The following is a 14,083-nucleotide window of genomic DNA, read 5'->3' as shown; positions in this document are numbered from 1 at the left end:
GTACCTTCACACTACTCTCCTCTGCAGGAGTCTGAGCTTGGCCGCTGCTCTCGTCTTCCTCCTTCTCGATCTCGGTGTCAGGGACAGGGGTGTCTGGAGGTGGTGAGATTCTTTTGTTAGATGATGACAGGAGAGCACACACCCACACATATGCAATTAGGCATGTCATTTTTCACAACCAGACACAGTAAATCTCTCTCATACACAGACAGACATGCACAAGTAAACACAACTTTTGCATAGACACACATAGGCATGGACATACCGCACATATGCATATTCACATGTATGGAGACAGACACAAAGCAGTTTTACCCCCTGTCTCCTGAGTTATTTCTTCCTCCATGCTGCACTGTCTCTGCTGACTCTCCTCACCTCCCTCACCCTTATCAAAGAAGGAAATAGAGAAGGAAAAAAATGTTAGCGCCGGGATGTCAAAGGATGCATTTTGTAGTTACTGTTCTGAATAATTCAGACTGCACACCTCACTGATCAGTAGTTCTCAGTGTTGTAAATGAACCTGCATACGTGACCTATATACTGCTAGGGTGTATAAAAGATGTTTTGGGAAATTTGCGCACTGGGTCAACTTCATGTTTAATGAGACAGAGAGTGTCATCTATTAGGCTCCTTGTAGATGATACACTGGTGCTCAATTCTAACACTTCACTATATGCCAAGTTGGATTTAAGTAAGGGAGTGGCATGATCTCAAATGCTTAAAATCATGTTTTTAAGCAGAAATCTACCATTTGGGGAAATGCTCATGCATATTCCGACAGAGAGTTATCATATTAGGCAAGCAACTGGTTATCTTAGATTAGCACAAAGACTGGAAACCATGAAATAGTCCTGCACATAATCCCCATAAAATGGCAAATTGTCTTTTTTACTCTACAGATTAAGGCAGGCTAGCTGTTTCCCCCTGTTTCCATTCTTTGTGCTAAGCTAAGCAGATGTCTCTTAACTGTAGCTTCAGTCACTGTACAGATGTACAGTGGTATCAATCTTTTAAACTCTCCGTCAGAAAGTGAATAGACGTATTTCCTAAAATGTCAAACTATTTAAAGCCTAATTACAAGCTTATTATCCAGCCAATTTGTAATTTGAAATATGGCATAACTATGAACTAGAGAGCATTGCGTAATGCTACAAATCACTGCACTGCGGAATCTCTGGTCTATTAAGTTGACCAATGGACCAACATCTTTACTTTATCTATGTCTTAATCACACAGGCTCCAACTGTCCTCAACCCCCAACTACTGGGTGATGATGTCATACCAGGCTGCGTGTTGGTGACTCTGACAAACTGCCAAAACTGGAGCGGCTCATCTGTGCCAAGGACGTCCCGTAACGCAAGGCAGCATACACGGGGTCTACACGCATCCGCGCAGCCTCTGAAACCACACACACACATTCATATAACTCATGCATGCACACACTTTATTTACAAACACACGTAATTATTCACACAAAGACACAGCTCCACACACACTACAGTTTGAACTGCACATGGAGATTACACCGTACAACATTATTATTGTGCCTTTGCCAATCTGGAGGAACCAGAGGGTCTAAATATAGTCAGTCCAGAACCAAAGTGACCCACTTTAGATCTGAGAGAGGACAGCAGCCAAAAGTTAAGGAGATATCAAGACATTCCAATAAATCTATGCGCTTTGATTTATTTATACATTTACTTATTGGCAGGAGATGTGTTTTAGTTTTAATAGCCGTAATATATCTGGAGCTGTAGTTTAGTAGAAAGGGAATAAGAGATGAGATTGAAAATATGGAAATCCTCAGAAAGTCTTCATTGCTACATTTCATGTAGATGGCAGTGCTTGGTGCTATCAGAGTATTTCTGAAGTTAGATTTTTTGCTTCCTTCTTAATCCAGCTCAACACGAGTTAAATGGAGGACAGAAGGATTTTTCTGCAGGTCCACATGTATGTGTGTGTCCAGGATGAGGTTGTAATGGTTTCTTATTGAAGTCAGTATCTCCACGCTTTCGTCAAATGGATGCTATAAACAGACATTTGGCAACAGGAACATCTTTAGTGCAACTGGTGTAAGTATTTAGATGTGGTCAAGCTTATTTGTGCTTTAAATTGATTCTGGCAGTTTCAGTGAAGAAGATATTTCTTCAAAAGCAATTAATTGCAGGGGGAGAGTAAATGAAAGAAAGTGGTGATCTATTACTCTTCTCCTCTATACAAATTATTGTTTTGTATCAAGTCACTGACACATATCACATATCAGTCTTTGTATATACCTAGGCTTAGGCACTTGTGACTTAAGCGTATTTTGACAAACTACAAGCTAAACAAATCAATAACAACTACAATTTAACCACTGACTAATATTTTAGCCTTAACAACATTACTCACAAGAAGTGTCTAAATAAAATCATAAAAACAAATCCTTATAGATATAATTTCAATTAAGAGTTAAATCAGATTTTAATTGTCATTGCAGGATTGCAACAAAGGGCATTACGTTTTATGTACTTCACTCCAGCAGCTATTAGACTCTGCCATGAGGTTTAATATGAGACAATAAACTGATTTGCCAAAAGGCAGTTGATGGGAAATTACAGGGTCTGTAAGCAAAATGCATCATACAAATTGTCTTCAATTATTAATATGTGTGTAAACATGAGCTCAGTATTTTACCAAGCCTTTTTTAAAGCAATAATTATGAGGACACTTTGCAATGTGTGATTGTGAGTTTGTCAGGTTGCAGTCTCAGCTGGCCCTGGCAGATTCCCAGGCGTCATGGTGCTTGAGCTCGAGGTGATGACTGAGCTGTAGGTTAATTGTACCCTGATTCATGGATAGTACAAGGAAGTGACAGCATGAGGTGCTAACCCTGATTCAGCGAGGCATACAATATGTGAGATGATGGACTATATCACCTACACAGATTTCCATCCAAAGGTATAGCAAAGAAAAAAACAACATCCTATTCAGAGACGATGGTGAAAGGAAGAACAAATTCAGGTACTTTTAGGCCAGTGAATCTAAAAACAGTCCACTGTGTTTTAGCCTTCAGCAGGTTCCTCGGCAAAGGCTATGTTCACACTGCAGGCACAAGTGGCACAAATCAGATTTTTTTGCCTGTATGTGACTCATGTGAACAGCACAAATCACATGAATCTGATCTTTTCAATTCTGATTTGGGCCACTTTCATATGCGGTCCAAATCAGATACAGGTCTGATTTTTTGTAATGTGACCTCAGTCGTATCAGAATTCATGTGACTTTTATATCACTCGACATTCGTCATGCGGGTCACTTCAGGACTGTGACCTGTTCACACTGGAATGTGATATGGGCCAAAAAAATTAAGAAAAATAAAATAACAATTGAGTGCTACGGCTTGCTGTGCGAACGTACACAAAGAGACGGTGTTTCTATTTAAAATAAAGGCGGATGTTATGATATAGAAGGCTGCTTAGGACTGAGACTAATCAGAAATTAGACAGCATTTAAATGTTTATTAAGCTTTAAACATGCAAGCTGTTGTGCCAGACAATGAATTCATACCCTGCATCAGTCCAAGTATATACAGCACAAATCAAAAACAAAGATATAAAAACATAAACAATAGAACTTATAAATATTTATTCACATACTTTCAGGGTGCAGACCGTCCGTCAGCCTCCAAGAGAAGCTGAATTTGTTCTTCCTCTTTATATTTTTCCACTTCATGCTCCTCGTTGTCAGGTGAGATGGAGACAGTTCTGGTTTTATTACAGTACACACAAGCACGCAAAAATCTAGAAATAAACCAAAAGGCTAGACAAGAGCAACATCACGAAACAAAAGCACATGGGACACATACATAACAATGCACAATTGCACTCATTCATAAACACACACACACACACACACACAGACCCTCCAGTATGCTCACCTTGGCTTGGCTGAACTTCCTTGACGACAGACAATTGGTCATTGACAAGCATCGGTGAGCTGAAGTTTCGTTTGAATGCTCCAGACTAATGGAAGACAGCAGAAAAGAGATTTTTTTCAGTTTCCATTACTTCCGGTTTATAGAATGTGTTGATGGGGGAAAGAGCTTAATGTAGTGATTTTAGGACATTAATGGAGTCATTTGAAAATTACTGAATGAGAAACACATCAAGACGCACTGACAGACATGCAAGCGGTGCACATGCTGCAATAAAAGAGCTCATGTCTGCCATCAAGTTACAAACTGAAGCAAACTGTTAGCTCTCTTTGCTGCTAATTATGAACAATGAATTCACTCAACCACTTACTTGTGTGCACATGGCTAACACACAGGCATGGACATGTGATTCTGTGTGTGTGTGTCCCCGCAAGACTGCAATTTCACACTGAATTAAGTACTGTAAGTGTTTCAGCTGAGATATTGGTTTGTCTTTGACTTGACTTGCAAATGAGCCACTCAGATTATGTTGAAGAGAGAAACACACTGTGGATCAAAGGTAATAAGTGGTACCTTTGTTCCTCTGAAGAGGCCCAGGTTCTGGTCTGATGATATTTTACCTTTCGCTGACCTCATCAATCCCCTACCTCTCCTTCTCTCTGTCTTTGTGGTCCTCTTTCAAACTGCAGTGAGCAATCCTGAACACAATGCTCTTAAAATTTTCCAAGTGGCTCTCAGAAGGCCTTGCTACTTGCTGCATGCTAATGTCCTCTACCCTACACTAGAGGATAAACACAAAATCTCTGTCTGAGATCACTCGCAATTTACTGCCTAGTGCACCATACGCACCTTCTACCTTCACTCAGTGTCTAAATTCAAAGTGCACAAATTTCCACAATAGAATAAAGAACACAGTGCACATAGCATTTACATTACACACAAAGCAAAATCTTCACCTTTGAGCCAAAGGTGTCTTACATCAAAATTTTCTGCTTAGTATCTGAGTGTTTATCATTATGGGTTAGTGGATAAGTTAGTTATGAAGCAATTTTAGACACACCCAAGGATCAAGTTGAGTTATAAATGTGAATATTCTAGTCTTTTTTGGCCCCAAAGGTAAAGTGATGTGATTAATGGCTTTGTTTCAGCCACATCAGCACTTCACATCTCATAATAAACATACACTGAAAACAGTATCCAGCCCTTTACCATATGCATCTGTGTTCTGCATTTTAACTTGAACTGCACATATGGTTGGTATTTACTGAGTTTGCCCTCAGGCCAAGAGTGTTACAGTGTTTTTGTATGTGTGTCTGAGTGTTGCTGCAATGGATGGTGGTGTGCAGTGATGTAGTGTTAAAACATCATAAAGCAATTCATACAGCTGCTTGACTGCATTTTCTGTTCTATACTCAACTGCATGAAACGTCCCGTTCATATCAAATATAAAGTGCAGGTAAAATTCTGAGTGATCCATCAGTCTAACCAGTCCAGATTTAAGGTAAAATTACCATGGTAACAGTGTTTCTGCTCAGGTTATTCAAATAATGATTGCAGTCCAAACTATTATTGCTGCTGGTGTGTTTATAATGTGCCTATTAAAAATGTCTGGGACAAATCAGAGTAATGGGACGTCAAACCGGCTTGAGGAAGAGAAGCTCGGCTACAGCCAGTAGTAGCTTAGCTGAGCTCAGCACAAATACTGGTAACAGGTGGAAACAGGCAGCCAGCAAACCTTCTGTATGAACGTACAACAAAGTCAGCATACCAGCAAATCTAAAGCTCACCAATTACCACGTAACATCTTGTTTGTTTAATCTTTAAATCCGAAAAAAGTATATGAGATTTATGACATTAATATAGCAGCAAACAACAATTTGCTATATAAAGATATAATGAAGTCACGGTATCCTGAGCAGTGAAATGACATCACTCACCCTGTGTTTTTATCTCAGCCTCTCTGTGTCTTATTCACAAAGTAACAGTGGAAAGACTAACAAAGATTGATTATTTTGCTTCTGTCCACATTTGGAATTGTGGCAATGATCTGTGAAGTAAAATTACCATTTTCTGCTGGCGGGCAATAGCGATTTCTGGTCTTGTGAACAGCTTTTTTTGGTTAAACAAAGGTAAATCTGTAGGGATCCTTTTTATAATGTTGCCAGAAACTAAATCTGATCCGAGCCCATCAGTGGCAAAAACAAGAACTTTAGTTGGCCGTAATGATGAGTGCATTTGAGAATTAGCTTACGTTGCTGCCATTTGCAGCCCATTTTTAACTGTGTGAATGTGAATTAACGGTTTATTTCGACCAAACCAGCGATGGTGATTATTGGAAAGACTGTGGAAAGATTAACAAAGATAGTTTTAGTAAGTTTAATTTAGTTCCTGTCCACTTTGTATGTGTTTTACTATTATCCACAAGGTAAGGTTACTGGTTTGACCAGAGCATTCAATTGTTTTGATCTGAGATTCTGTGCTTTAGTGCGACATCTAGTAGCAGTGAATTTCATACATATAATGTTTAAATTTGTTGTTTTACAGGAGTCATCTACTGGCCAGTTTCTTGGCAAGGGAGCAGTTGCTAGGCAACCAGTGAAGACTCCAGGATGTAATAGTCAAGAAAGAGTCTGTCACATAATCAGGGTTTGCTCTTGAGGTATGGCAGTTGCCATTTAAAAAAAAATGGTGATATGGTGAATTTGACTTTTTACTCAAGTTTTTGTGTGGATTAAACAAACAACACTGGTAATTAGTGAGCATTACTGATGAAGAGGATTTCATATGTTTGGACAGAGCCAGACTAGCTGTTTCTCCCAGTTTCCAGTCTATGTGCCACAGTAAGCTAACCAGTTCAGGGCTGTCGGGCAATTCCATTAAGGATATTTTTACTGAATATTTTAATGAGATGCAACTGGGTACTAGTAGATAGACATTTTTCACCAGAAAATGGAAGTGACATTTTTTATATTTTCCAATTAACAGACAAAGAATAACACCAAAGAAAATGTACAGATTACAGATAAAAAGCTGAAAAAGCAATATAGCCATAGTCAGTGGCTATATTGTGAAAAACTATACAACTATACATGAAGGCATCATCAAATTCTCCAAGTGAATTCGCACCTTTCCATGACACGGCTGCTGCGACAGTTCTGAGGTGCACCACAGGTGAGCAGCCATCTTGCACGTTTTACACCGCAGAGCCTGTTTGGAGTTTCCTGCAGAGAGGAACAGAAATGAGAGAATGAGAGCAGAGGGCGCAGACATGGAGGCACCCACAAAAAGAAATACTCAGCAGGCTGAAGATCCGCAACAGCCAGAAAGTGCTAACAAACCAAAGTGGCCTTAGGATCATATGAGCAGGTTTCTCTCTGCTCAGGTAGAGGATGTAATCAAGAGCTGTTCCAGGTTTACCTCTGCACTGCTTACAGAGCTGACAATAACAGCTTTATAATCAACAGCTCCTCTTCCAAAACAACTTGGAGAGATTGGAAACCAGCTGGAGATATTTCAATCATAATTGATTTGGCATTGAGTCATCTTGCTTTGTCACCTTCGCTTTCCAGTGTTTCAGTGATATAGAAACTCTCTGAGTATTGAGACGTTTTCCCTTTATTTGTTAGGTTACGAGAAATCCTCTTTTAAGGGTTGAATGTATTGAACAATAAAGAGGCGGAATCTCTCTTCATCTCACAAACTAAAGCTAAATAGAATTCTGCACTTGTTGTAGCTGGGGGATCACATCGACAGATCTGCTATGGAGCAGAAAAAACAATCAAACAAATTGGATGACTTGATGAGAACATTTTTTACTTTGAAGAGGAAAAAATGAATTCGACTTCATCAGCTTAACAAGGAGACAGAGGCTGAACTGTGTTTGGGGACTGCAGAGGAGTACAGCTAGAACGAGGTGATGCATTACATAAATAAACCCACAATGCATGCAAAAGACCAGCACAGACGCAAAAGCAGAGGAGCAGGTCAGAGTCTGTAATCAATCATTGTGACAGGAAGTAGATTTAGCAGAAATACTAGCAGTGGCCAGTAGTTCATGCAAGCGGCAAATTAGGGATAAAAGCACTCACATATCTGCACCACAGCAATCCCTGTTAATAATCTAATGGTTTCTTCACACTTTAAACACTGAGAGTGCAGCATTAAATACATAAAGTCCAGTTCTGAATCTAATTTCAAAGGGATTAGAAAAACCTTTTTTCCCCTTTAAAACAGAAGATTCTATTATACTCATGCTACCATACTTTTAATGGAATAGTTTAAAATTTTGGGAAATACGCATGTTCGCTTTCTGGCGGAGTTAAATTATATTATTTTGCTTGCACGTCTGTACATTTAATATATGTATAAATATATTATATAAATATATGTATATATATAAAAAATAACAAAATAGACTTAGTTTAGCAAAAAGACTGAAAACAGATAGCTAAAGTTAATAAAAAAACCTCCCAATTTCAGCACCTCTTAAAGTCATAAATTATCTCATTTGTTTAATCTATATAAAATTGATGTGTAGATTATTGTGTTAAACCAACTCCAGGAAGTCCCTGCTTAGAGAAAAGGAAATGTCACACACATTAACCTTGTAAATTGACAAATGTTGTTTTAAAAATAAGTATAAAAGATGTAATGTGTCAATTGGTGAGCTTTAGAGGTGCTGGTAGGTGGATTTTGTTATGGTTGAACAGAACCAGAACAGCTTTTTTCCTCTGTTTTCAGTCTTTATGCTAAGCTAACTGCTGCTTATATATATTTCCCAAATGTCAAACCTTTGCTTTAAATGTACAGTGTGTAACATGTATTCACTGCAGTAGCCCAGAATGGATAAACCAAACAACCATGCTCTAGATAGGGCCTTTTCTGTTTTTCGCCACCATATTTCACCTACATACTTGGAACAGGAACGTGAGATAAGGGGGTTATGATCTGCAACTACACCACTAGATGCCACTAAATCCTACTTACTGGTCCATTTAGGAGTTGTACACTCTTAAATTCTGCTGTGGTTATAAAACACTGCACCTACATAACTAACTAAGTGATGTTCCATAAGTCCAGTTTGCACTACTGGATGCCACATAAACGGAGACCAGAAATCTTGTGAAAACTGCAGCAAAAAAAGCAAAGAGAATGCAGGAAGTAAATTGAGCACCTTACCCACTATCATGTGCTTGCAGTGCTGGCAGTTGGTGGGCTTGCGAAAGACATGGTCCTGGAAACAGTGGGTAATCTGAGGCTGGGATGGCTTGGTGGGCAGTGATGGGGAAAGGCTGAGAGAGGGGGAGTGGGAGGAGATGGAGGGGTTGGGGCTGAGAGATGGTGAAATGGACGGTGAGCGGTCGCCCACGAGAGGAGAACCAGGCAACAGTGGGGGAGAAGGAGGCGGTGGGTCAGTGATGAAATCCGGGGGCAGGCGAGCATCACTGTAGGACCTTTGGAAGAAGTTCTCCACACTTTTGCTGCGCATGATGGTCTTAAATGACAGCGAGCGTTTTAGTCTCTGGAGCTGCACACACACATTGACAGAGACACAGAGAAGAGGGTACACCAAGAATAAACACAAGATAAACAAGAATGCTGCACCACATTTAGGAGCAATAACAAATGTCCAATATGCCCTCAGGACAGCACAGGCAATATCCCGGCATCCATAAAGACAGCACTCTGCTCTGATCTGTACACCGTGGGGAAAGCGAGTGACTCATGAAATGCAATATTACCTCATAAGGAAACATTAATAGCAAAGCTATCTGTATGTTCCCTTCATTGAGACGAAGCAGTACTGTATCCTTCGCACAATCAAATATAACAGGGCAGTTCGTGCATTTGGCCTATGGTTAAACAAGCTATGCCTCTTCTCTTTGAGAACACCCACGGCCATATATTGAGGCATGGCATTTGCTTGGTAGTGATGGACGGGGGGCTATTGCAATTAATCGAACAAGACAGTTTACACAGAATTATCATGTTCAGGGCTCTTAATCTGATGGAGTCTGCTCATTGGACCGACTGAACCCGCCACAGGTTTGCACTAAACATGCATTGCCAATGGATCCCTCCTCACAGGGCCAAACATGCATTCCTACAACATACAACAATATCAAATTGCATGTATAATGATGATATAACCAGCCATGCTCATATCTTGAAAGCTGTATTGTCCAACAATTGATGGTTGCTGCATTTCAAAAGTCGAGCAATCAGACAACAAAACATCACTTTAGCAACTGTCATGTCTGTAAGCTCTGCTCTCTGCAGCCATCTAGCATTGATTGGCTAGATAAATGCATGTTTCCTGACATTTCCCTCCGGCTCTGTATACAGATGATGATGCTAGTTTCCTGGGGGATAGGCGGCCATTTGTTACCCTGACATGCAGTGGCAGCAGGAGAGCAGTGTGAGGCCATGATCGTGTCACAGGGGAAGAATGGATCAACACAGACAGACAAGCAGACAGATAATCAGTAGGCAACAGACACTCTGTGTGCACACGCACTGTCTGTCTGCCTGTCTGCGCTCGCTCTGCTCTGCGCCAAACATAATCACTTTACAGGGACATGCTGTTTACAGCTCCGCGCGTCTGGGAATAAGATATGAAAACAGTTTGTCTATTCAAGCTTGTGTGTGCGTGTTTCTGAGGGACACATGGAGGTAGAGCAAGAGAAACAAAAGTCTATGTGTTAACTGATTGGATTGGAAGTATGCAAAGTCCATATGCTTCCTGTAAATCTCTGTTAGAATTTATCAGATTACACTGAGTTGTAGTTTTATTAATGATACAAATAGGGCGAGAAAATATTGTCAGCCTGACTCATGTCAGTGAGTCTGATTTCCAATGTTTACTCTCTGGTAGAAGATCCAGAATTCCTCACTGTAATCTAAAGCACTACCAGCATTCATTTAACCTATGTTGTTACTTTCAGGGGATGTGCAGTGTGTCTTCAGCACTCCTTGTGCATGTACTGTAGATGTTTGGGATAAGACTGGATGAGACTGGTTTCAATACGTGTGGCACATATGTATGGTTCTTGAATTTGTTTGTGCTGTATTTATTAGATTTTATTTCTGTAATTTTATTCTCCTAATTTATCACTCAAAACAAGTTTACCAATAGAGACATTAAAGTATGTCATAACTATGTTTTTACTAGTTGAGAAAGTTAAGACTAAACGTTCTCACCACAATCTAATACTACTCCAGCATTGCTCTTCTATAACATTGTTGGACTCATGATAGACACACAAAGTAATCAATAAAGTAGAACCAGAGATATTGTGTTTTTATTCCATACATTCTTCTTCCTTGTCAAAACCTGGCTCCTGCGTTACCCACAATGCAACTCGACCACTGACTGTCACAGAGTGTTTATATGCTAGTAGCAGCTCGAGCCACTGGCCTCAAGCAGTGGTAAGGAGGGGCCAGAGTGATCTGGTAATCTCACTTCTTTCTAACTCTAGGGAGTGGTGTCTTGCCAAAACCAGAGCTGGGTGAACAGGCAACGGGATCGAGACCAGCAGCCTCTACAGCAATCATGGCAGAGGCAAAGAGACCAAAAAGGACATTGACGGAAGAAGATAAGAAGAGAAAAAGAGAGTTACAGAGCAAGAAGCCAGACAAGAGGTCGGCCCTGGCTTTTAATCGTTGGCGAGAGCTTTGCAAAATAAAAAGCTGCAAAACAGATGGCAAGCTGGCCTTCTTGCTGTTGGACTAATAAGTAATATTAGCTGGCTTGCTTGTGTTGTTGCACTTACTTGATGTTTGGCTTTTTTACGACAGTGGTGTATAAGTGAATCGCACACTGTGGGGGCCCCAACTTGCAAAAAATACAGATTCTTGCATAATGTTGCTTTAAAGGCGCTCAGAAAAATCTACATTTTTGTGACAACTCTGCAAACAGCTGCTGAAACATTGACAAACAATGTATTAACAACTGTAACCTATAAACTCTTTATGAAGAATGACTGCCTTATTAGAAGGTGTTTTTAATCATGTTTGTTAATGGTACTGTAATGCTGACACATATCTCCATATTTTGTGTGCAGCATCACAGTCTTGAGCCGAGTTCTCTCAATCAGAGCAGATGAGTGCTGGAATAACAGCTCCAGCTAGAGCACATGTCTCAATTACAGCTAATCTAATCATCTGTCAGTGCGTGAGCCTAAAAAGCATTCCCGTTAGCTTCCATTTGAACATTAGCAGAGGGCGTCATGCTTCTGAGTCAAAGCCAGTGTGATAACGTGTTCGATTCGGGTCATCTGTACACACAGTCTCCATTCATGTGCATGAATTTTGTACATGAAATCCTGTGACAGGTGAGATGCCAATATTGATGAATATGGGTCAGAGTGAACTGAGCTTCACCACAGATGATAGACCTGGTTGTGACGTATGATCTAGTCCCATATGTATAATTGATCCCCTGCAATGTCATGACAATGACTGTTTCATTTCTCCACTTCCTGTATGTCTGAAAAGTACTAAATAAAGCCCTTCAACTGCAGACGATGCTTCTCTCCCAAAAGACTGGTTTAGCCTGCTTGTCTCTCCACATATTATTTATAATATTCACAAATGACATAGAAAATGCATAATGTTGTCCAGATTTACATGCACCTGTACATATTCTTTAAGCAGCAACAATTACACTACTGCAGACCATATTTTGATGAGCCGTCTCAACAGGACCTGTAAAAGCCTATAATTCTCACTTCTTCGATCCATGTACCAACCCCCAGTCATTCTCACATGTAGCCAACATAAATGGCCAAAATCAATGGTCTATAGAGGGACAGCACAGTTTGAGAAGACTTAATTCAATGATCAAGCTTTTATTTCACCCAAATGTGTCTCTTCCTCCCTCCATGAGAATTCAATGGGGCCAGGCTGAGATATATATGGGATGCTCCAGCCTGTCCAGAGGTCAAGACTGAACAACAAAGGCTTGGTCCCAATGGGAATGTGACCATAAATAAAGCTTGTGGCCATAATATGCTTTAGCGTGGACTGTTTTAAATGGTTTACCCAGCAGAGAACATTTCAAATGGAAAAGCTTAACCAGGAACTCTAGCTGTGTCTTCATTCAGAGGCTGTAAAGGTCAACATACACACTCTCTCAAGCTTTAACAGTCTGGAAAAGGTCTTGGTTGTGGAGTGTGCATCATCCAATTTTTGTTTCTTTGTAAAACCAAGTATCAAACAGCCACACCACTTTATAAAGAGAGTGGCTAGGGGTGCATAGGTATTACAGCGGAGAGATTTGTGCTAATTATTTTCTTATTCCTACTTCTACCATTGTCCATGTTCACTCCTGAATTTTGCCAATCACCTTTGTGGAAATTGGCAAGAAACAACCCCTGCAGCACTTCTACTCCACAGTTTTAAATCACAGTGTCAAAGCTTATATTCAACAAAGTACATCTATGTGACCTATAAATGCAATATTTGACTTTGTGTAGCCTGTAATTTCCACTTCTGCTAGGCTTCCTGCCCCTCCATGGTTAGTTGCTCTATAAAAACGTGTGTTTTTTTTTTTTGCCATGGTGAACGTCACACCGACCTTGTTCTAAGTGAGGATATTTCAGACTGAAGAAGGATAATCGTGCTCTGAAAGACACAGTTTCCTGGCTCAATTCAATTCCAGGTCATCAGCAGAATATGTGGTTACAGAGGAAATTATCAGCTGCAGGTACATGATGTATTTAGGGATATAATTTAAACCTTCACTGCGTGGCCTTAATTGTTTTGGACAGGTGATGTAAAACTGAAACAGGAAACCACTGTAATTGGACAATCTGAAGGTTTTACTACAGAGGAACAAACAAATTGCAAAAAATCACAGGGAGTGAGCAAAAAATGACACATATCATAAAATCTCTGAGTGAAGCACACAAACACAAACTCTTTATCATTACGAGGAGGGTATTGAACCAGTTTCGTGTCCAAACATTTCCCCTCTTGCCTAAAGTTATTATGCACAGCAGCCTGGCAGATTCCTACTTTGAATACAAGATAAGATGTATAATCACAAGCTGCTGCCATCGTTCTGTCCCTATCACACACATGTATATACACACACACACAGTCAACAGTCCTTCAGGCGCTTGCTACATATATTATACACACAGACCTAACCCCCCCCCCCCCCCC

At 40.2% G+C, this 14,083-nt stretch overlaps 1 protein-coding gene across 1 annotated transcript in view; it reads right to left on the bottom strand.

Moving 5' to 3' along the window:
• Positions 1 to 14,083, bottom strand: part of LOC118323214 (SH3 and cysteine-rich domain-containing protein 2-like) — a 27,303-nt gene that overhangs the window by 4,974 nt on the left and 8,246 nt on the right. Inside the window, exons 2-7 of the mRNA XM_035655150.1 lie at positions 9,095 to 9,443; positions 7,043 to 7,137; positions 3,920 to 4,004; positions 1,283 to 1,398; positions 316 to 385; positions 5 to 93 (exon numbers count right to left, since the gene is read on the bottom strand). Of these exons, the coding sequence (XP_035511043.1) occupies positions 5 to 93; positions 316 to 385; positions 1,283 to 1,398; positions 3,920 to 4,004; positions 7,043 to 7,137; positions 9,095 to 9,443 (804 nt within the window). The remainder of the gene's footprint in view (positions 1 to 4; positions 94 to 315; positions 386 to 1,282; positions 1,399 to 3,919; positions 4,005 to 7,042; positions 7,138 to 9,094; positions 9,444 to 14,083) is intronic.

Source organism: Morone saxatilis, unplaced genomic scaffold (assembly GCF_004916995.1).
Source record: "Morone saxatilis isolate NCDOM2014 unplaced genomic scaffold, NCSU_SB_2.0 Contig14, whole genome shotgun sequence".
NCBI lineage: Eukaryota > Metazoa > Chordata > Actinopteri > Moronidae > Morone > Morone saxatilis.
The sequence above is the reverse complement of the archived record's forward strand: the minus strand, read 5'-3'. Positions and strand labels throughout refer to the sequence as shown.